General features: G+C 41.0%; 1 protein-coding gene across 1 annotated transcript; it reads left to right on the top strand.

The window, feature by feature from the left end:
* Window positions 1-695: 695 nt before the first annotated feature.
* On the top strand, window positions 696-12,542 carry fam241a (family with sequence similarity 241 member A; the record flags this gene model as incomplete). The annotated part of the gene is made up of 2 exons (XM_083907789.1): window positions 696-848; window positions 12,031-12,542. 2 exons carry the CDS (start codon window positions 696-698, stop codon window positions 12,322-12,324), a joined length of 447 nt encoding a protein of 148 aa, XP_083763915.1. The 3' UTR covers window positions 12,325-12,542.
* Window positions 12,543-23,953: the final 11,411 nt, after the last annotated feature.

Here is a 23,953-nt window from a genome sequence, read left to right as displayed (position 1 = left end):
AAATATCAACAAAACTTCACCTGTAGTAAGTAGCTGCCTACCATTGGCAACTACTACAGCAATCAGAATGGGAACATGTCTATTTGTTGATTGAGAAAATGTCTTTTGAAAACGAATATCCAGCGAATATCAAACGTCCTGCTAACTTATGCACGCCATTTGCTTACCCAGCTGTCCAGGAATGATATTATTAGTTCGTGGGCACATTATACCTACTTCGTCATAATTTACTATTGTGTGGCTACGAAAATTGCTTTTTGTGTGCACGTTATAGCTATATTGTGGCCACAATTTAAATTTGTTTTGACAATGTCTCCGTACTTCCTAATTATTTTACATATATTAGGGTAAGAGTCTGATTTCAAAATAAAAGTAACTTGCTGCTTGGCGTGATTTTTCACATCCTGTCAGTTCATAAACGATGAATAGTTAAATGTAAGAGTCATGAGTTGGGCTTGCTTTGCAATGATGAGGTATCAGCTTAATTGTTTTGACGCACTATCTGTCTGTCTGTCCCCCCCTCCACTGATTGAAAAGTAAAATTCTTCAATTCACTTCCAACAGAAACCGCTTTTATTTTGAAATGAGTCTTTGAGCTATTGTACCGTAATGCTTAGTGTAGACCCGCAAAATAAAGTGTCGGTTTGCTGTTTGGACCGTCACAGCTGTCAGTGTGTCTCTTCCTTGTGGTAAAAATGGCCTCTGTTACGCTGCCTGGAAACGACCAGCATGTCTTTCATCGGCGTGACTTTGAGGAGCTACCGTCCGTGAACCGGAGAGGAGGCGGACAATCTGCTCTGCCGGTCCCTGGTGCGAGGCAGCCCACACTCCAACACCAGCGACACCAGGTAACGGCGGCAACATGACATAGCAGAGCAGAGTTAAGCTAACCTAGCTTTCCGAGCAAGGGACACGCGTGAAGTGTCAAATCGTTGCTCCGTGTCGCAGCGAGACTTACTGAGTGCTGGTAAACCAAATCCCAAACTGAGCTTTGGTCTTTGAAAGTCATGTCCTGTGTGCTGACTGCAGCAACATGCTGAGTTCATATATCATTACATGGTAATAAGAAGAGCTTGATGTAATAGTTACTGATACATGGAGCCCATTCAGATCTGGCAATAACATTCCATTTAGGGCGATTAGATCATATGTTGACATGTCGTATGATTGTGTTCTAAATCTTAACTCACTCTTTTTGCGAGATCTAATCACAGAAACTACATTCAGAAGTTGTTTGAGGACTTGTGTGACCACATTCCTTAAAGCCCAATGTATACTCCGTATCAGAGGTTGCGCTAGACTTTTTTGTTGTCTGTCATTTTGACTGACAGGGTCATAAAAATCCTGTCATAAGCTATTTTTATTTTATTTTTGTTAAATGATAATAAATATTCAATTGCATTTAATTTTAATAAATTTTTGATTAATATTCAGTCCAAAAAAGCTGAACAAATAATCCACACCGTGGATACACACATCAAGCAGAATATGAAGGATATGTACATTTTTCTCTGCAGTAACAAAAACATCTGACTGTGTGGCCCCAGTAGCTACATGTAGCTACAATGAATAGTGGTAGGGATACACCGATTCCGATTTCCGATTTTTTCAAGAAGTTTGACCATGCTGATACCGATTTTAGCCGATTTCAATTTTTAAAACCACTTTACAGCATACAGAAAGATATATATTTTTGCATATTTTCTTTAATAGAACATTTTAACATAGAAATACAATCAGTTCACATCCAATATCCAACTAAAAATACAAAAACTAATCACTACCTGTATGTGTAGTTTATTTAAGTTTAAACATATTTCACAACATATTACCTACACACAAATAAGTAAATTAACTAATGACCAAGAGCACACATCTCTCTCTCTCGCCCCTCTCTCTCTGCGCACACTGGTTTAAATGACAAACAAACAAATGCTGATCAAAATGTTTGTGCAAGTGAGTTAAGGTCCTGACTCTTGTCCCAAATATGACAGGCTTCGTTCAGTGATTGAAACAAATATAAAAACATTAATGAAACGTTTACATGCAGAGCGCGTGCTTACTCGCTAAGTAGACAGCAGCGTTGCGTCTGCGCGGATGTTGTGTAATCAAATACACCGGAATGGTGGTATATTAAAAATTCATATCATAACTAGGGCTGTCAAAATTTACTTTTATTTTTTTAACGCATTAACGCACTTTCTCACTTTCATTGCGCTACGGGTAGACGTGCAATTTATGAACAGGCAAGACAGGCAACTGCTTGGGGCCCCGAGCCGATAGGGGGGCTCCCGACACTCGGAGCCTAAATGCATCAGTGAGCATCCGCATCCCCATCCCCCTTAAACAACAATGATTGATTTGCAATGACATCTCGGTCGGAAACCTCCCTAACGGGGCCCCACGTCTCTTCACGTTAACCTGTGTGAAGCTGAAGGAAAATGAGGAGGAGTTATCAATCAGTAAGTTAGAAGAGGAAGAAAAAAAGAGGATGAAGAAAAAAGAAAGAAAGACACACAGTTGTAAGTGGTGCTACTGGTGTAGATAAGGATATAATTATAACATTAACAGTCACTGTCTAACTAACGGGGAACAGACAGCAGCTAACTTTAGCGTCAGAATGCCAGCTGATGCTAACGCTAACTAGCAGAAGCAGTGCTTCAAAGGTGCTGATGAGGAATTTCCTGCTGTGGGTTTAGTAGTTTTTAAAGTTATTTACTGCATTTTATTTTTTCTATTTATTTCTATTGTCTTATAATGTGGGTTTTTTACAATGTAATGTTTATTTTTTACTAAGTTTGTATAGGTTTTTACAAGTTATTTACAGTATTTTATTGTTCTTTACATTTATATTTTCACATACTTTATTTATCTCTCCGTTCCTACAACAATATAAAGAGAAAATTATTTTTTTTTTGGCATATTTACGAATGGTAATTAATTGCCTCCAAAGCCTCCTGTCCATAGCTTTTTAACGTGCTGTCAGCACCACCCGGATTTTTCCGTCCTCAGCCAGGAGAACTCCCGCTCCCACTGAACTCTGTACTCCCGCCTCATCTCCTTGCTGCTGCTTCCTCGCTCCGCCGAGGCCAAGGGCTGAGTTTGTCCTTCATCTTCATCTGCATCTATCCCTCTTTTTTCACCTCTTTTATCAACATCGTTATTGGGCTTTTTAAAGAAACTTCTGACACTCAACTGCCGTGACCTTTTTCTTCTTTTCTACTTTTCTTCTTCTACAAGAGCCAATTACTGTAACATGCGCTTCGCCACTAAGTGGTCAGGGGTGTAAATTGCAATCTGTCAAAATGACGGATGGCCCTCAGATTTTTCCGTCGCCGTTTTAAAAAACCGGTCAATGACGGAAAATATTCGGTTAACGCGACCCCTGCTCCATATACTGCGTAAAGTGCTCTACGTCAGTTATGGAGACCCCTCTACGTCGCCGGATAGCCGGTTGGAGAGCCTCTCCGGCAGCACGAATGTTTACATGTTTAAGGCCACATTATACTTCTCCGACTGCATAATGCGCTATCCGACTGCGTCACCACGGAGACCCCTCGAGCCTTCATACTTCTGCGTCGTGGTGACAGATACGCGCTGCAATTTCCTGCCCGATCAGTAGGGGTTGCTGCGCAAGGTTGTTGTGCTTCTAGCAGGGATTAAATCTAACTTTTTTCACCAACGTCCCGGAAACGTCCCGAAAAACATTTTGAACTGTCCCGAATCGTCCTGAATCGTCCCGAAAATCTTTTTTTACATTTTGAGTTGTTACTTACTGGTAATATAATAAAAACACAATACATTATGTTGATAATAAATGATATATTTATTTCCAGACTAGATTTGTTGTGTTGTAGATGACAACCAACACACTCAGTCACAGAACTGTGGCCTACCGGACCTAATGCCACTACTCCACCATTTAGTGACTGCATTTAGTGGGTTGTAGTCGTCATGAGAAGGTCCATGCATTGAGATTTGCATGAGGCTGTTTAGGGCTGTCAAAATTACAAAAAAATGACTTTTGAAAAAACACAAATATTCGAATATCTGTATTTGCGCATGATATCAATGACGCGCGCATCTGGTGTGCGCTGCATCCGCTGCATCTGGGGGCTTTAAATCAGCCAGACTGTCAGGTGATGACAGCATGACGTCAATAACAGGACGAACTAATACAACCAGACATAACTACTTGTAGATGTAGTTTATTTAAGTTTAAACATAATTCACAACATATTACCTACACAAAAATAAGTAAATTAACTAATGACCAAGAGCGCAGATCTCTCTCGCTCTCTTTCTGCGCATACTGGTTTAGAGACTTTACAGCGTTTAACAGGTGTTGTTCCACAGTGAACTCGCTCTGTTTTGACCGCCGAATTATCGGTGCATCCCTAAATATAACATCTTTATTGACAAGAACGATGTAACCGTAATAATGACGCACTTGATAGTGTGACTTGGGTTTCAATCGGCACCTGGACATGCGTGCGCTGTGCTGATTACATGGGGCGCATGCGCTCTTGTTCCCCAGTATAGAAAAAGCTGTGGTGTATAAAAAAATCTATTTTAAATAAATAAACAAGCAACGCTAAGCCTGGCGGGGCTTCATTCAGTGATTGAAACAAACATGTCAACATTAATGAAATGTTTACATGCAGTGCGGGCGCACAAAGCAGACAGCCTCGCTGCGGCTCGAGCGGCGCACAGTGAGAGAGGAGCAGTCTCTACGTCTCACTGAACAACACAAACATGAGCGCGCAGCCATTTACCTTTTCACATAAGTATTTCCCACCGACCGTGAACCCATTCTGGTTCACAGAAAGTGTTGAAAATTTAAACAGAAAAATTTAGTCAGTCAAAATTCTCTTTCATCATGTGGCTGTCCGGAGAGAGAATATTGATCGTCCCGATGACAATTAATGACGTCCCCGGGACGACGGGACGGTGTTAATTTTAATCCCTGGCTTCTGGCTACAGTGAGCAATGGCGTCCGAGAGAGAAAGACTGTTGTTGTTGAAACAGTGGCCGTTTCTCACTTTTCTGTGTCACGGAACGCAGTTTTAAGATAATTTTAGGTGATAAAATTAGCAATTTAGAGTCTAAATATGTGCTGTGTGTGTTAAGATATGACGTATTTATAGTTTGGCAGCGACGTTGTCGGCGGTGAACAGCTCTACCTCTGTGGACGCTCGGTGCGCACTGTGATCCGGCACAGAGCAGCTTCGATTGGCCTGTCCTGAGGACCAATCGCAGCTCTTGCCGTCTCCATTTTCCCTTGACGGAGCAACGCGCACACGCCAGCAGCCGTCCATCAGTCAGTCAGAGACAGCGGAGGAAAGAAGCACAGGATGGCAGAGAGAAGGGGAGCATCGTCTGGACACATTTCACAGCAGTGAGCTCAAATGAAGCTACCTGTGATTTGTGCTCAAAGTGTCTCTGGTATTGTGGTAATACCACAAATCTCAATAATCACCTTAGGTGAACCATACCAAAGAGCACGACGACTTGCAGCAGAGGAGATTAGAGGAGAGGGAGAGAGAGGGAGCGCAGGGTACAGTGTGGAGGCGGGACTTCCGCTACAAGTAAAGCGACACTTGATTTGTTCTCTCGCGTTTGTCCTTACAGGCTCCAGTAGAAACATGGCGTCTCGCTGCTAACAGTGGCTATGCAACCGCGGCCCGCGACCATGTTATTTAACATGACTTTTTAAGACACTACGAAAATGAAACAAAAACTATTATACAGCGACTAGACAATGCAGGAGCACATAATATGTATAAAAAAGTGGATTTTGGGGTATATAAACCCATAAATACTACACAGTGTCCCTTTAAGTTAGAATTGTATAATAATTAAACTATTACGTAAAACAGTAGCTATTTAGTCTATTTTTGGTGGTATGTGAGTTACACTTACCATAAAAAGACTCAGACACATCAAAAATATTTTTATTTTTCATAGATGACTCCCAAAGAGCTGCAGAGATAACAAGAAGTCTGTGAGAAATGATCGCCAAGGACCTACAGCCAATATCAATTGTAGAGGACAGAGGGTTTAACGCATTTGTTAACCCACACTACAGAATCCCAAGCTGCAAACGTATGATAGAAGGCACAATTACAGACTTGTACAACAGCTGTAAAAAGAAAGTAAAGGCAGCTCTGCAAAGGGCACACAGTGTGGTTCTCACAACAGATATGTGGACTTCATATTTAACTGTATCTTGTCATTTCATTGACAACTGGCAAATGCAATTTTGTTCTGGAAACGTGTTGTTTCCATCAGTCTAGAGCTGAAAAGAATAACAGATGAGTGGGCCATAACTCAGAAGGTGATAGCAGTTGTTACAGACAACGGTGCTAATATGGTTTCTGCAGTTCACAAGGCTGGGTGGAAGCACTACCCTTGCATTGCTCACACCTTAAACCTAGTGGTAAAAGATGGGATAAAAGCGGTCCATGAAGTTGTTCAGCTCTTGACAAAATGCAGCAGCATAGTCTCCACCAATAGTGCAAAAGCTGCAGAGAAGCTTAAGCAGATCCAAAAACAACTGAAGGTTGCGGAGCATAAACTGATCCAATCAGTGGAAACAGGGTGGATTTCAGTTTTCTACATGTTAGAGAGGCTGCATGAACAGAGGGAAGCAGTGACTACAGCCCTTTGTCTACTTGGGAACAGCTCCCCGTGCTTAAATGATGAAGAGTTTTCCATGATCCACCTCACTGTTGAGGCCTTGAGATCCTTTGAAGAGGTGACAAGAGAGGTTTCATCAGAAAAATATGTCTCCGTCAAAAGTAATCCCCCTTGTATCACTACATCACAGAGAAGCTGCAGCCACTGAGCATCAAGGTAGCTTTCTTTCAGCACAGCTGGCACTGCAAATTCAACACAGATTGAATCCGTGGGATTGAAACCTGCCACAGTCTTGCTGCAAGCACTTTCCTGGATGTCAGGTTTAAAAAAGTTTTTGAAAAAGCGACACTGAAATGCAGGAAACTCATCATCTAACCTCAGAGTCGCCTTCTGCAGCCCCACAGGCAGCCTCATCACCTGGGCCAAGCTCTGCCTCAACACTTTGGCCAAGTTCTGCCTCAGCACGTCAGTCAAGTTCTGCCTCTGCACCTGGGCCAAGCTCTGCCTCACCAGGGAGTCCTGCACCTACTTCCAGCTCTGCCCAAGTGAAAAAAGGGATATGGGCCGATTTTGACACTCAGATTTTGGCAGCCCAACAGCACCGCACAACAGGTACCGATGCGCTTATTGAAATCGCTACATGGAGGAAAAGCCAGTTCCAAGGGACCAGGACTAGGGATGCACCGATTAATCGGCCAGTGACCGGAACCGGCGACCAGCCGGTCAGACAGAATTATTCCAATTTTAAGCCTGTCATATTTGGGACAAGAGTCGGGACCTTAAAGGGACAATGTTTAGTATATATGGGTTTATATAACCCAAAATCCACTTTTTTATACATATTCAATCAATCAATCAATCAATCAATCTTTATTTGTATAGCCCACAGTTTACAAAACATAGTTTGTCTCACGGGACTTGACAGGGTTGGTAACATCCTCTGTCCTTAGACCTTCGACCAGGGTAAGGAAAAACTACCAGGGAAAAAAAACCCTTGTAAAAGGGAAAAACGGTAGAACCTTAGGGAGAACCACAGGTGAGGGATCCACTCCCTGGATGGACAGACGTGCAGTAGATGTTACCCAAAACATACAATACACAATGACAAGAATAAAAAGTGAAAAAGTCTTTAAATGCCAGGATCATCTGGATCACTGGGTTTATCACAGCCTGTAGTGAAGACTGTTGTGGTCAGGGACTTGGGGATGACGGGGTCCTCTTTCCTGTCCTGACCTCATGTCATTCACTGGTGTCAGCAGAACTGTAAGAGGTTAAACATCAGTTAGAGATGTGCTACATGTAGATTTATGTGCTACATCTCATGGGGGTACATCGGGTAAGTGGTGAGGGATGAAAAATCCCACATATTATGTGCTCCTGCATTGTCTAGTCGCTGTATAATTGTTTTTGTTTCATTTTCGTAGTGTTTCAAAAAGTAATGTAAAATAACATGGTCGCGGGCCACGGTTGCATTGCCACTGTTAGCAGCGAGACGCCATGTAAGGAGCCTGTAAGGACAAACGCGAGAGAACAAATCAAGCGTCTCTTTACTTGTAGCGGTAGTCCCGCCTCCACTCTCTCCGCTTCGTCTGCTACGGCCGCGGTAGCTCGCCCTCTCCCTCGCCTCACGAACCTCATCTGCTGACACGGAGAAAGACGAGGATGACATTTGACTGGCTGCGGATACCGTAGCTCTCAGGGAAGGGAGGGGGTGAGCAGAGCAGCAGGTCTTTGTTGTAAATTTCAGCCTCTCCTCTAGATGGCACTATAAACTACTTACTTCACCTTTAATGGGACACTATGTAGTATTTATGGGTTTATATAACCCAAAATCCACTTTTTTATACATATTATGTGCTCCTGCATTGTCTAGTCGATGTATAATAGTTTTTGTTTCATTTTCGTAGTGTTTGAAAAAGTCATGTAAAATAACACGGTCGCGGGCCGCGGTTGCATAGCCACTGTTAGCAGCGAGATGCCATGTTTCTACCGGAGCCTGTAAGGACAAACGCGAGAGAACAAATCAAGCATCTCTTTACTTGTAGCGGAAGTCCCGCCTCCTCTCTCTCCGCTTCGTCTGCTACGGCCGCGGTAGCTCGCCCTCTCCCTCGCCTCACGAACCTCATCTGCTGACACGGAGAAAGACAAGGATGACATTTGACTGGCTGCGGATACCGTAGCGCTCAGGGAAGGGAGGGGGTGAGCAGAGCAGCAGGTCTTTGTTGTAAATTTCAGCCTCTCCTCTAGATGGCACTATAAACTACTTACTTCACCTTTAAATCACTTGCACAAAACTTTTGATCAGCACTCAGCATTTGTTTGTTTGTCATTTAAATCTGTGTGCGCAGAGAGCGCGAGGCATGGGGCGGGAGAGAGAGAGAGAGACAGAGAGCGAGAGAGATCTGAGCTCTTGGTCATTAGTTCATTTACTTATTTGTGTGTAGGTAATATGTTATGAAATATGTTTAAACTTAAATAAACTACACATACAGGTAGTGATTAGTTTTTGTATTTTTAGTTGGATATTGGATGTGAACTGATTGTATTTCTTTGTTAAAATGTTCTATTAAAGAAAATATGCAAAAATATATATCTTTCTGTATGCTGTAAAGTGGTTTAAAAAAATTTAATCGGAAATCGGCTAAAATCGGTATCGGCAGGTCAAAGTTCTTGAAAAATCGGAAATCGGAATCAGCCCCAAAAATGGCAATCGGTGCATCCCTAACCAGGACCCATTACTTTGGTGGAAAGGCCACAAACAAGCCTTCCCGTCCCTAAGCAGACTTGCAGCTAAGTACCTCGGAATCACTGCTTCATCTGTGCCCTCAGAGAGGATGTTTTCCAAGGCAGGAAAGATAGTGAGCCAGAGAAGAAACAGACTGAAGGGGGATCATGTCAACATTCTGTTGTTTCTTAACAAAAACATATAAACGGGAAATGAGAGACAATGTAGAATGTGACCTTTGTTGTCGTTCAAGTTCAAATTATATAAATATTATTATTAATTATTATAAAGAATTATATTGTATTATATAGGGATGCACCGATTAATCGGCCAGTGATCGGAATCGGCCGATTTTCACGTGATCGGCCGAAATCGGTGACCGGCCGATCAGTCAGAATATTCCGATTTTAATAAGCCGATCAAAATGCACCCGCATCGCGCAACATCAGCAACACACGTACACGCACATGTAGTAGAGTGTAGGGCTGGGCGGTATACCAGTTCACACTGAATACGTTTTTTTTCCGTTATGATATGATTTTTAATATACGGCCGCAACGGTGTATTTGATTACACAACATCCGCGCACCCGCAGCGATGTGGCGGTGCTGCGCCGCTGCTGTCTGCTTTGCGAGTGAGCGCTCTGCATGTAAACGTTTCATTAATGTTTATATATTTGTTTCAATCACTGAACGAAGCCTGTCATATTTAAGACAAGAGTCAGGACCTTAAATCACTTGCTCAAAACTTTTGATCAGCATTTGTTTGTTTGTTATTTCGACCTGTGTGCGGAGAGAGCACGAGGTATTGTTGGCACGGGGCGGGAGAGAGAGAGAGAGAGAGAGAGAGAGAGAGAGAGAGAGAGAGAGAGAGAGAGAGAGAGAGAGAGAGAGAGAGAGAGAGAGAGAGAGAGAGAGAGAGAGAGAGAGAGAGAGAGAGAGAGAGTTCATTTACTTATTTGTGTGTAGGTACTATGTTGTGAAATATGTTTAAGCTTAAATAAACTACACATACAGGTAGTGATTCATTGTTGTATTTTTAGTTGGATATTGGATGTGAACAACATGGTTCCATAACACTGCACTTTTAAGGTGTGTGTGAATATTCCACAGCATTATTTAAGTCTATTTTATAGTGGTAATCTGTTCAAAAAGTCACAATTTAAGTTATTATGTTCCATGGTAGCATGTTCAAATGTATCATGACAATTGTTTTTGTATTTTATATATACTTCTATTTTATAGTGATTCGTTTTGTATTTTTAGTTGGATATTGGATGTGAACTGATTGTATTTCTATGTTAAAATGTTCTATTAAGGAGAAAAGATGCAAAAATATATATCTTTCTGTATGCTGAAAAGTGGTTTAAAAAATTGAAATCGGAATTTGCTAAAATCGGTATCGGCAGGTCAAACTTCTTGAAAAATCGGTAATCGGAATCAACCCCAAAAATGGCAATCGGTGCATCCCTAGTATTATATTGTCTTTAATTGCTCTGATTAAACAGAAAACGAAGTCTGATATTTGGCAGCTTGTTTAATTCTTATACAGAGGTATAAAATATTTTTTTCATAATCACATTCACAAGTTTTCATTGTAAAAGTCATCATTTTCATATACACAAGTAGGACATCTAAAAGTATCGGTATCGGTATTGGTATCGGGATACTAGCCTTGGTATCACCTGGTATTGGCTCGAAAGGAGAAACTGTGGTATCGCACATCCCTATAACAGACACTCCCTCTGCTCTCCCTCTCTCTCTCTCTCCAGGGCATCTGCAGGCTCTTAATAAAAACAATGAAGAAGGTTACTATTACAAAGTTATAAAGTTTTGCCATTCTTTGCATGTTACATTGTAATAAAACTACAAAAACGGAAAGAGCATGGAATCAGTAACTACTCACATTAACTGTAGCCTGTTCCGACTTCAGTAAGTTAACAGTGAGGCGATGTATTTTTATAATAATACATTTTTTTTTATTTGTAACTGTGAGTTAGCATCTACAAAGATAACTTAGCTTCTACATAGAACACCTAATATTATACTGAATAGAACCTTGTTAGGAAAGAAATTGATTCATGGTTGACATCAATAACCATAACCCTTTTCTGAAGAAAAAAGGTTTGAGCAGAAAAGAAGAAGATTCTGCCTAAAGGGACAGTTAAAATAAATTAGCTATATTAAATTACTCACCTTGCTCTGAATCAACTTCCTTGGGTGTGTGATCTCAACAGGTCCAGGCAAACGAAAATAGGCACCAAACAACATGCAGTCCAATCTGCAGCAAGCATCTGGCATTTTGTCTTATGATGTCATCACATTGTTTTAGACAGCATTTTACATTATTTTAAAAATACCAAAATGCACAACACTAAAGTATTGTGATGCAAAATATGAATGCATTTTCATCTATGAAATAAAATACAAATTACCACATAATTGTATTTAAAAGATGTTAAATACATATATCAGATATACTACCTATACTACTCCTTGTACATGACACCTTTTTACATTTAACTTGCTGAAATCTGCAGATACCCTGTCTCTTTTGCTCTTTCTCTTTTACTAGTTACAGCCCATGCTCTTCTCATTTAATGGGCTGCAACAGGCAAGAGGAGTCCGGGAGCAGCTGTGTTCATTATTATAACTTTGTCTCCACAGGGCAATGTTAGAAGGACCCGACCTGGACCACCCGGTGATCCCAGTGCTGCGTGGCCCCTTGTGGACGATCCCACCACCCAGCCTCAGCTGGATGACTGTGAGCGCATGGGGACTCTGTTCGGGATGCTCAACAAGTGCCTGCGGGGGATTGGCTTCAGCCAGATGTACTTTGGGGACAAAATAGTGGAGCCAGTGGTGATCGTCTTCTTCTGGCTGCTGCTCTGGTTTCTGGGCATTCAGGCTCTGGGCCTGGTGGGAGCTCTGTGCATCATCATCATCTACATCCAGAAGTAATGATAATGGATTACCAGTGGAGCCTGGTCTTTTCTTTTGCTTCATTACTTCTAAAAAAAAGTCAGAATATTATGATAGGAACATGCAGTGGGTGTGTGCTTTTAGTGAGGCAACGGTGTGAACAGCACTGCGCTGTTCTGGTTTATAAGGCGATGGACAGGAACCAGGTTCACTCATCCTCTCCTGTCCAATTAAACAGAGGTGGAGCTGTTGTCCTGCCACTGCTGACTCGACAGAATTGTCTAAGTCATGTGATTTGAAGCAAGGGGAACAGACCTCTTGACATGGATTGTATGTATTCTCCAGTCAAAGGCTACAAAAGTGAAGGCCAAGAATGAAAATGCTCAGGATATAACACTGTCCACGTCTCTGTAAGGATCCTTTGACTTTAAAATATGGTACATCTCTTAAAGCAGCACTGTGTCTTTTTCACTCACCTCAGTTCTGCATTGCTCTTGAAATTACTGGGCCTAAATGTGGCAGTTTCAGTCTCTGACAATCAGTAAAGGTAGGTGCAGTAGTTTTTTCATTTATTTTTTTTTCTATTTTTTGGGCTTTATCGATGAATTTCCATAATAAGATTTCAGCATCATGTACACTTCTGCACACCTCTGGACTCTGTTCACAACCTCACCACTAGATCTGTAGCATCACAGGAAACAAAATTACACCTGGTTCCCACTGGATGGGTGGCGTGCACGTCACTGCTCTTCTGCGTTTCACTCTTATTCTGCATCTCGCTCATCTGCCCACACCACCAATACATCATGACACTAAAACTACAGTGACAGGTGTCAGTTTTACGTTATATTGCTGGTAGAATGTCAATATCATGTTAAACAGACTATTTCTCTGTCTTTTTTTGTGTGTTACGTGTGACAAATAGACAATACGCCAATACTCAAAAGTAGCGTGTCTCAGGCATAGGGCTGGCCAAAACACTTACTCGATTGATTAATTGTTTATTAATCGAATTAAATGAATCGTCAACTATTTTGATAATCGATTAATCACTTTCAATCAGATCTATGAGCTTCTTAAATGTGAATATTTTCCCCAAAAAAACGGAATTATTATAATTCGAATCAGTGGGTCGAGAAACATTTTCTGACAAACAAGAATTTAAACAAGATTAGTCGAGAAAATAATCCATAGATGAATCTATAATAACTAGTTGCAGCTCTAATCAGTCACATTGATTTTTGAGTTTTGGCTCACATGTCTCCTGTGTGCAGTCTGAACACTAATCTGTTAACATGATGGAACTTGGCAACAACACACACCCATGCTGGTGTGAACCAAGCATTCGAGGGCAGACACTATTGGCTGTTTATCACAATCTTCCTACCAGGGTTGGAAATTAACCTTGGCTCCTACACACTCACTAAATTTAAATAGTGCGTGGACAGAGGTTCAGGTGCGGAGTGTCCTGAGCCTCTGTCCACTACATATCTCCCCTCCCCTTTCAATGACAGAATCATGTAGATTGTGATTCTGTCATTGAAAGGGCAGGGGAGATGTGTAGTGTTGCTTGAATGTGATTGTCAGTAATATAACTGATAATAATAACAGTGCCAGCAGGAGAAATGGTGGGATTTTTGAAGTAGGGTTGTTTGAGGTGAGTGTTCACTGTGATTGTTGTCTCCCTCTGAGAAAAACAGAACACAAGAGTTGCTCGTTTACTGCTGCCTCCACCAGCAAGTCTGTGGTCCCCTTTACACCTGGTATTAGAATGTGTTTTCTGGTACTGGATATGGATCAGATAGTGTGACGCCGCTTACACGTTAGCTGTGCTTGGGACTTTCAATTTCCGCTCACGTAGTTGACATTGGAGACTCATCAGAGACGCATTGCATTTACACTGTTTAACGTGGTCACAATGTGTCAGAGGGACCACGTCCTTAAAGTGATAGTTCTGAATTTTGGACATAAGACCTATTTTCCAACTCAGCCTCAGATGGAGACGTCTGGAGACATGTATAAAGCAGCTTTGAGTTGTCATCAAGACCAGAATACATAGCTATATAAATACATACCATTTATGATTGTTATCCAATCCATCAAACCACTTAAAGTGATAGTTCGGAATTTTGGACATAAGACCTATTTTCCAACTCAGCTGGTGTGATGGAGACGTCTGGAGACGTTTTCAAGAAATTTCATTCAGTTCTTCTATTTGCCGAGTTTGCTGGTGCAAGTTTGCTAGCACAAGTCAATAGTATGTGCTAGCATGGCATTAGAAACACTCATACCGACTCCACAGTGCACCCGAGGCAAATCAATTGTAGCGGCAGACTATCAATTTACATATCTGTGTCGACATTCACTCACACTTTCGTACAGCACATGTACAGTGCCTGACCACTTACAAGTGGTCAGCTCACAGAAAACACATCTTATTGCTAGGTGTAAAGGGGGCCTAGGTTGAAATGAACACTAATTGCAAAGTGCCACAGTGATACAACATGAAACGCAATAGAAGAAAGCAACAAGGAGAGTTCTAACAGTGTCACTTAATGATCTTTCACAGCAAAGGTGCACTGCAGACAGTGACTAGACTGCCAAAATAAAGTGATAATTAGTTGGACTGAACAAGAAATTGGTATTATATCAAGATCACAGTTTGAAACAATGCAATTGTATTTTGTATTGTATCCTATTGTTAAGTTCTGACGGTGTGACTATAAAAACATATGCAATTCAATCAAACATATATCTGTCAGAGAAATGTGATTCAATGACGTGATTCAAACACCAAAGTAACAAAATTATACAGTTGAGGTTGCTGATAGAGGCAGAAATCCTGAGCTATCCCTTTAATTACAAGCATATATCTTATGTTGTTGTGAAACCATGTTGCAAAATGTTTACATGTCATATACTGGGGATTAATGATAAGTCCCATTGATGGAAAGCTGGGAAATATATAAGATGGCACAGAGATTGTGCAGTTAAGTTCTTAAAACTGCAGGTTTAACGTAGCACGCCAGGGGTTTGTGATTGGTTTTCTCGTGATTTCTGTAGTTGGCCAAAATGGCGTCTTTGCCAGACAAGTATGCAGAGTGAAATCAAATTGCTGGCAGACTCAGCTGGGTTCACCCAGGCTGCTACAACAGCATGTTTCTATGCACAGTGTAGCTTACTCTAAAAGGACTGCTGGATTGTGCATCAGTGGAAGGAACATCTGGATTTGAATGTGAATGGATTTATTTGCACGCACATATCATTTGATTTACAAACTGAAAATGAACATGTTGACTTTTACAGAGTGAAATGGATGCTCAGGTTTGCCACTTTTATCCTGTTGTCAGCAAAATACACTGGATGTTGTTTTGAGGTTTTTCGTAAAATGATGACAGTCTGAATAACAGTTGACCAGTCACTCTGTTGTATATGAGTGGGATTAACATGAAGACCAAAGATATACTTGCTGATAGTGACCTTTACACGTTAACATCATCACGACTCTCTCACATATACTGCATTTCTTCAGGTGTCAGTTGTGCACATCCTCAGAAATTCATGTAACATTTTGAAAATATGCAACCCTATAAACATTGGCAGCAGTACAGCGACACCATTGATTTGAGGGCCTCACCAGGGCATCATGCATTACTTATTAATTGTTTTCAGATTTTATCCAAACTGCTATTACTACTGTGTCTACTTATTATTATAATACCTCGTACAAGCTTGTGTTTCACCACTTTTTCTACTGTTGTCATGTAGTTGCTGTAAGTTTTGTCCACTAGAGGGCAGATCAACATTATGCTGCAAGTAAACATTTGCCTCACCTGCAATCTCTTCCACAAGGGCCCTTTCTCAATACCCAAGTATGCAAGTATGTACTTGCATACTTGAGTAGTATGTACTACTCAAAACCTCCTAGTTGCTGTAAATGAGCCGATAGAAATCTCTCCTCATTGAAGCTCTTGTCAGCCGCGCTGTTTCAGACTGAAATCTCACCCCCAGAAGACAGACCATGTTGTGATTGGCCAGCCAACGAGAGCTTTCCCAATGTCTTGTGATTGGCCAATACCTGGAAGTGACGTAATTAGCACACCAGCTCCCCCTCTGGAATGGTGGATGCACTGCTACTCATTATTAGGGATGCATAAATTGGGCTTTATACGAAGATGGTGCCGCTTCAAACTTACTTTTTTCAGTCTCGTTCACTCGCGCTGATTGACGATGAAGACGGCATGAGCAGAGCAGCGCTGAGTGCGCAGCTGTGCTCATGTCTCTGCTCCTGAGTGGATCTAATCACGCGGCATTGTGATTAGATACATTCTGACGGACTGAAACTTACCGAAATACCGTCGTTTGCTGTTTTGAACCGAACAGGGTGTACCGAACGGTTCGGTAAAATAAAGAATACCGTTGCATTGTTTTAACAATGTTTAAAAAGGGCTCACAACTCCCCACCGCAGTCCCTTTTACGCCTTTGACCCGGAGTCGGACACAGAGTCAGAAGACACTGTCGCAAGTGAAATACCTCCACAACGGACGTTATTCTTCCTCTGCGGTTAAATGTACGCAACCGGATGTGCCCGGAGCAGGAGGATCTGCTGTTCAGGAAAAATACTGTTTATGTAACCAGAACAGGTTGAGATTACAATACAGCACAGCGTTCTCAGAAGTGGCTGAACCAAGCCACAGTCGCCATGAGCTGCTGGACATTGGACACAGCCACAGCTCAACAATAACAGCAGAGTCGAGTCAATCCCATGACATCCCACACGCCATAGCGAAGCCACCGAGTGCTCTGTGGATTGTTGTAAGTGAGGAAGCAAAAGCGAGGCTGTGCCGGTCTGGATTACTAGCCAGACTGAGGAGGAACCTACACAAGCCTCCCCTCCCGTTGACGACACAACGGTTATGGGACTGATCATGGGGGTTGATGAGTCTCCCTACAGCAGGGCTATTCAACTAAGAGGGCCAGCTTTTCGGAAGGCCCCCTCCCTTACCTCAGAGACATTTCTGAGGCAGCAAGAAACAGTATCCACTCTGCAGTACCCACTCCGCACATCACCTCTTTGACCTGTTACCCTCTTGCAGGTGCTACAGGTCCATAAAAACAAGAACCAACAGACTCAGAAACAGCTTCTTCCCACAAGCCATCACTACACTGAACACAAACAAACACTGGCACACACGTGCACACACCCAGCCACCCACCCATCCAAAGACAAATGAGCAATAAACCGTAAATACAATCATTGCACTATATTGTATACCAAAACATGACATAATTAATCTACATCCTACATTGCACTAAAGGCCTTGTTGTACATTGTGCAATGACAATAAAAGGATTCCGATTCTGAGCCGTCTGAGCCAGTGGATCATTTCATCAGTACAGGCCGAGGTAACGCTGCTCTGTGCCGAGCACTGTGCGCACCGAGCGTCCGCAGAGGTGGAGCTGATCACGACAACATACACACAGCTGCCAAACTATAAATACATCATATCGGAATACACAAACCACATGTTCGGATTATAAATGACTAATTTCCTCAAATGATTTCAAAACTGTGTTCCGGGACACAGAAAAATATTTCTTTAAAATGTTATTATATTAGGGCTATATAAGATTATTAATATTAGATTACAATTTTTAATCAGCCTAATCACAGGGTAGCTGTGGATTAATCACGATTACCATTCGTAAATATGCCAGAAAAATGTTCTCTTTATATTGTGTTTGGAACGGAAAGTAAGTATTTGAAAATATAAATGTAAAGAACTATTAAGTATGGTAAATAACTTGAAAAAAAACTATATAAAGTTAGTAAAAAATGAACATTACATTGTAAAGAACCTACATTATAAGACAATATAAATATATAGAAAAACAAAATACTGTAAATAAAGTAAAAGAAAAAACTTATATAATATATACATCACACTGTAAATAACTCACATTATAAACTTAGAAACAAAATATAAAATATAGAAGTTAAATAGTTTTCTTACTAAACCCACAGCAGGAAATTCAGAATGTATTAACCTTTTAATCACTCCTTTTACTAGTTAGTGTTAGCGTTATCAAGCGTTCTGATGCTAATGTTAGCTGCTGTTCAATTCTGTGTCCCTGTTAGTTAGACAAAGTAACAGTTCAATAATGATTATATCATTATGTGCACCAGCAGCGCCACTTGTTTTTTTTCTTCATCCTCTTTTTTTTTTCGTCTTCTCACTACCTGATTGATAACTCCTCTTCATTTTCCTTCAGCTTCATTTACAACTTGCAGAACGATAACTTAACAGGTTAATGTGAGGTGGGATCATGGGATTGACGTGGGGCCCCTTTAGGGAGGTTTCCTACTGAGATGTCATGGCAAATCGCCCGTTGTTGTTTAAGCGGGACGGGGATGCGGCTGGTTACTGCAAATTTTAGATACATTTAAAAACAGCCCTCAGGCTCTGAGTGTCGGGGGGCCCCCAAGCAGTTGCCTGAAAAAAAATTACCGTGTTAATTCCACAAATTAATCATCCTGCTTTAATGGGTTAATTTTGAGTTTTCTCTGCTGCTGTGTTCTGCCAAAATGCATTCTGGGATACATGGTTTTCCCAAGTATGCTGTACACTGAAAGTCATCCGATGCATACTTGGTAAAATGGGCGGAGCGAGAACACTTCCGGGTAAGAGAACCATACTCACTGCTCGCGTACTTGATAATTGGTACAGAACTTGGACTGAGGCTGATGACGTTTTCACAAGTACGGGAGTACGGATAAGGATGGATATTGAGAAATGGCCCATGTCTTTATTAACCAAAAATATAAAATTGGCAGTTCTGTGCAGCTTGAGCTCTGTGGTGTGCCCCCTAGTGGAGTACTGCAGAAACATATCACGAGTATATACAAAACGTGGTTTTCGGCAAGTACATCTCTTAAGTGCTGAAGTTGAATAAACATACTCACATTTGTCATATCTATAGCATTACGTTGGCTTGTATACTGAGCATTCTGTTGCACCTGAATGTATATTAATTTTTCAGGAGATCAGGTTGAGGTTGCTGGATGAAGGAATGTTACTCCAAAGGAAGAAAATGACTCAACTCATTGACTGTGTAACAGTGTGGAAGTATGTAAAGGGTGTAGTTTACTTTGCTTTGACCTATGATGGTAAAGACTGTTTCAGGTATGTTTTTACAGCCAAAAATGTTTTACTTCTGTTATTGTTTATTTGTTTTTATTAATTTTTACATCATGTAGTCTTATCACTGATTTTGTGGTTGAACCACTGAGAGCAAAGGGAGAGGGGTCGTTTTTGTAGGGTGTTTGTGCAGAGTTTTTATTATTAAAAATGGCTTGTTCACAAAACAGGTGTCCTTGGTATTATGTTATTATTAATAATTATTTTAGTTTATTTTGTATTAATATCGGTATATACAGTAGTCATAACTGAAGGGTTACCAGTTCAAGTCTCTACCAAGTCAAAGTTTGGGGTACCCCTGAGCAAAGTACCCTATCCTCATTGACACTCCAGCCACAGAGAGGCCACATCCAATATACTCCTTGTGCTCCTATACTATACTCCTTTTTTCCCTATGAATCACATTTTAAAATCAACCTGTGTTGATACAAGAATTAAAGTAAATAAAATAGATTTAGGAATTTCATTAGCAGTTTTCATATGGGAACGCCAAAGAACATTATTTTAGCATTATTATGTATTTGTGTTTCAATTCAATTCAGTTTTATTTGTATCGTGCCAAATTACATACACAATCTCAAGGCACTGTATGGCCGTAAGGCAGACCATACTTTATTAAGAGAAGAGAAACCCAACAGTTCACACTTTCACCTGGTTGGGGATTCGCCATTATGACTCACACGGCGATGCAGTGGCTAGCATTGTTGCGTCACAGCAAGAACTAGTTTTAATCCCTTTAAAGGGATTGTGGCCTAAGTTTGCCCGGCTGCGAAGACTACATTGGGCAAATTCTGCTTAGCCAATCTTATCCCAGATTTGTTTACATGCCAGCAAGAGAAATGGTGATTTAACAGGTAATGCTACGTTCCATCGGAAGTTGGAACTAGGAATGACGCCCCCAAGTTCACCACATTCCAGTTGAAAACTCAGGCGAGCAATATCAGTCAATAGCACTCTACATGGTTTTATGGAACAACATGTCTGCAGCTATGAATAAACAGTGTGTGCTGAATGATTGACTGTGAAAAAAATGAGTTGCTATTAATGTGTGTTGAAATCTCATGTCAAGGTTGGTGAATTTGCTCCAAGTTTGGAACACACCATAAGGAAGCAAGCAAGATGGTTTCTTTTCAGAGCAGCAGACTTTCATCTCCTTTGGAGGATCCAGTGTTTGGATTGGGACATCGTTTCTGAGTCGAATTCAAATAAATGGAGAACTAGTCTTTAAATTCAGAATGAGAGATTGTTGTGATTCATTGTGTCCTGTTTTGTTTTTGTTTCTTTAATATTTTTAGCTTTTCTTTTAATCATTTTTCACTTATTTTAATATTGTTTTTATTATTATTAGTTTTAAGTCTTTTAGTCTGTGTACATTACTTTGTTAAACTGCAGGGGCATTTTTTTGTTTGTTTTTTCAGTTTTGCCCATTATCCAGAAGTAGGGATCCCTTAAAGATTTTGTAATTTTTTTGTGACATCATCAGTGGGTTGTTGGCTAACCCATGTGGCTGTAATCCATTGTTCTTTGTCTGAGGCTTGTATGCCGACAAAAAGCCTGATTTGATTTTAAACAAATCCTGCATCCACCTCATTTTGTAACATTCCTTGTTTTATGACTGGAGGCCAAGTCTCATTGACCATCTCTGTTTTATGGCCCCTCCACCGGTAAACCTATTTACCAGTAGACAGGTCACCAGAGGCCTGTTTCACAAAGCAGGTTCAACAAACTCTGAGTCTAACCCTGAACTCTGAGTTGATCTACTCTGAAATAGGAAACTCTGTTTTCGGTTCCACAACAGCTGATTTGAGTTAGTTTGTTCAACTCAGAGTAGTTTCACCTGAAGTTAAGCGCGTGCACCACAAGTATAAAAAGACAGCATCAATTGAGCCCCGTTTCGACGAGTCACCATGGCAACGGGGAAGCGGAGGGCGACGTTCTTCACCCACTGGAGTTGAAAATATTAATGTGCTCATACAGTGAGTTTGAGCATGTTTTTAGAAGGAAGTGTAACACCACTGCAGCAGCAAAAGAGAGGGAGACACAATAATATTACAGGGGGAAACTGCTTGAGTGGTAGACTATTAATTTATTTAATGTGTAATCTCGTGGGGGAGAAGCGCAGTTGGCAGCAGTTTAAGATGAAACATAAAAACATTGTTCAAACATTTAAGACCTCGGTATAATCTCATGGGATTACCTCATTTTGATCATGTTTTACATTGTAAAGTAAATATGAAGTGGCTGTTTGACTGTACAGTTGTTATCCCCAACATAATGATGTTTTCACACATAAATGACTTCTCATTCATATCATGTTCAAGTGCTCTGCATCTCCGATGTTCTATAAAAATCTCTCATTTGTAAATAAAAAAACACACTTTCTGCTGGGATGTGAGAGCAATGTTGTAAATGTTGTAAATGTAATTTGTGCTGGGGTTTCTGCCTCTGCCCTTATCAAAGTGGTCTCACTGTAGGGATGAGTCAGGAATGTCCTTGGCTAGATCTGGCCCCAAATTGACAAAGAAGTTGTTGAAACTTTCTGCTATGATTTCCACTTTATCTACCTTTGTGTTATTATCCTTTAAGTTATGGAAGCAAATTTGTGCCATTATCCAAATTAAAATGCATTATGTGCTACATGTGGATTTATGGGCTATATGTCATGGGGGGACATCGGGTAAGTGGTGAGGTTTGAGAAATCGAGGACGGGGCAGAGAAAGTGCGGCTCGTGCAAAGTCTACAGGCATTTAGCAATGGTTTTTTTAGCCACGGTTTCCCCTCCTTCTGATTTGTGTGTCTTTTTTTCCACAGGACAGTATCTGTTATACAGCGTTTTAATTATTTGCAAAAAGGAATCAAATGCACCATTTACATCTATTTCATTGTAGACATTGTTCCAGTTTTGCTCAGTAGTTCATTGTTCAGTGTAATCATTCCGTCTTCAGTCCTGACCCTGTGTGTTTTTGTCCGGTGTCTGTCTCAGTGTGTTTCCAGTCATAGATGGCAAAGATTGGTAGGTGGTCACTTATGTCATTTATCAGAAGTCCTCTTGTTATGTCATTCCCTATAATATTAGTGAAAATATTATTGATTAGGGTAGCACTGTGTGTTGTGATCCTGCTTGGTCGTGTGCTGAGAGGCTGTAATCCCATCGTATACAACATATTAATGAAGTCAGCAATCATCGTATTTTGTTTTGGGTCGAGTAAGTCAATATTTACATTTCCACAGACAAAAATCCTCTTTTGACTAAGTTCTGAGAATATTCTTCCAACGCATTCATTGAAATCTTCTATTTTTGAATCTGGTGCTCTGTAAACACAGCTTACCACTATGTTTCTACCTTTTGTCACACAGATTTCAATTGTCACACATTCCATTAAGTGTTCAACAGCTTGAGACACATGTACAATCTCATACTTGATGTTATGTCAATGAACAGGGCCACTCCTCCTCCACCTTTGTCTTCATTAATCCATGTTTCCTACACTGCAATGATGTTGAAAGGATTTTTGAAGTGATGTAGGTATTCCTTAATGTGGTCCAAGTTGGTGTATAGACTCCTGCTATTAAAGTGAATTATTGACAGTTTCCCATCCATCTCATCAGCTCCTCATTTTCATGCTCAGCAATCCTCTCTGATATTTCCATCATCTGTTTAGTCTGTGTAAAAACCCTTGACCTTTGCTGTGCTGTAGTTATGGAGAGTTTGTAAGCCATACCTTAAAGGGACAATATGTAGTATTTATGGGTTTATATTACCCAAAATCCACTTTTTTATACATATTATGTGCTCCTGCATTGTCTAGTCGCTGTATAATATTCTTTGTTTCATTTTCGTAGTGTTTCAAAAAGTCATTTAAAATAACATGGTCGCGGGCCGCGGTTGCATAGCCACTGTTAGCAGCGAGACGCCATGTTTCTGCCGGAGCCTGTAAGGACAAACGCGAGAGAACAAATCAAGTGTCTCTTTACTTGTAGCGGAAGTCCTGCCTCCACTCTCTCCGCTTCGTCTGCTACGGCCGTGGTAGCTCGCCCTCTCCCTCGCCTCACGAACCTCATCTGCTGACACGGAGAAAGACAACGAGGACGACGTTTGACCAGCTGCGGATACCGTAGCGCTCAGGGAAGGGAGGGGGTGAGCAGAGCAGCAGGTCTTTGTTGTAAATTTCAGCCTCTCCTCTAGATGTCACTATAAACTACTTACTTCCCCTTTAAGTGTTGAATTTCTCCAGTTCGTCCTCACTCCTGATTTGTATTATTTTGACTTCTTCTGCTGAAGCTCCATTTGTTTTGATGTAGATTCTGCAGTTTGCCATCCAGGTGTGTTGAATCTTGACCCCTTTCCTCAGTTGTCGAGCTTTTCTGGCGATTAAGCATTCTTTTTGGTGCGATTCTCGTTGACGTAGACGTCCAAGCCTTTGAGCTTCCAGCCCTGCTTCACCAGTGCTGTCTTGTATTTTCTGTT

This window comes from Microchirus variegatus (assembly GCF_963457635.1).
Source record: "Microchirus variegatus genome assembly, chromosome: 21".
In the NCBI taxonomy this organism is placed as follows: domain Eukaryota; kingdom Metazoa; phylum Chordata; class Actinopteri; order Pleuronectiformes; family Soleidae; genus Microchirus; species Microchirus variegatus.
The sequence above is the reverse complement of the archived record's forward strand: the minus strand, read 5'-3'. Positions and strand labels throughout refer to the sequence as shown.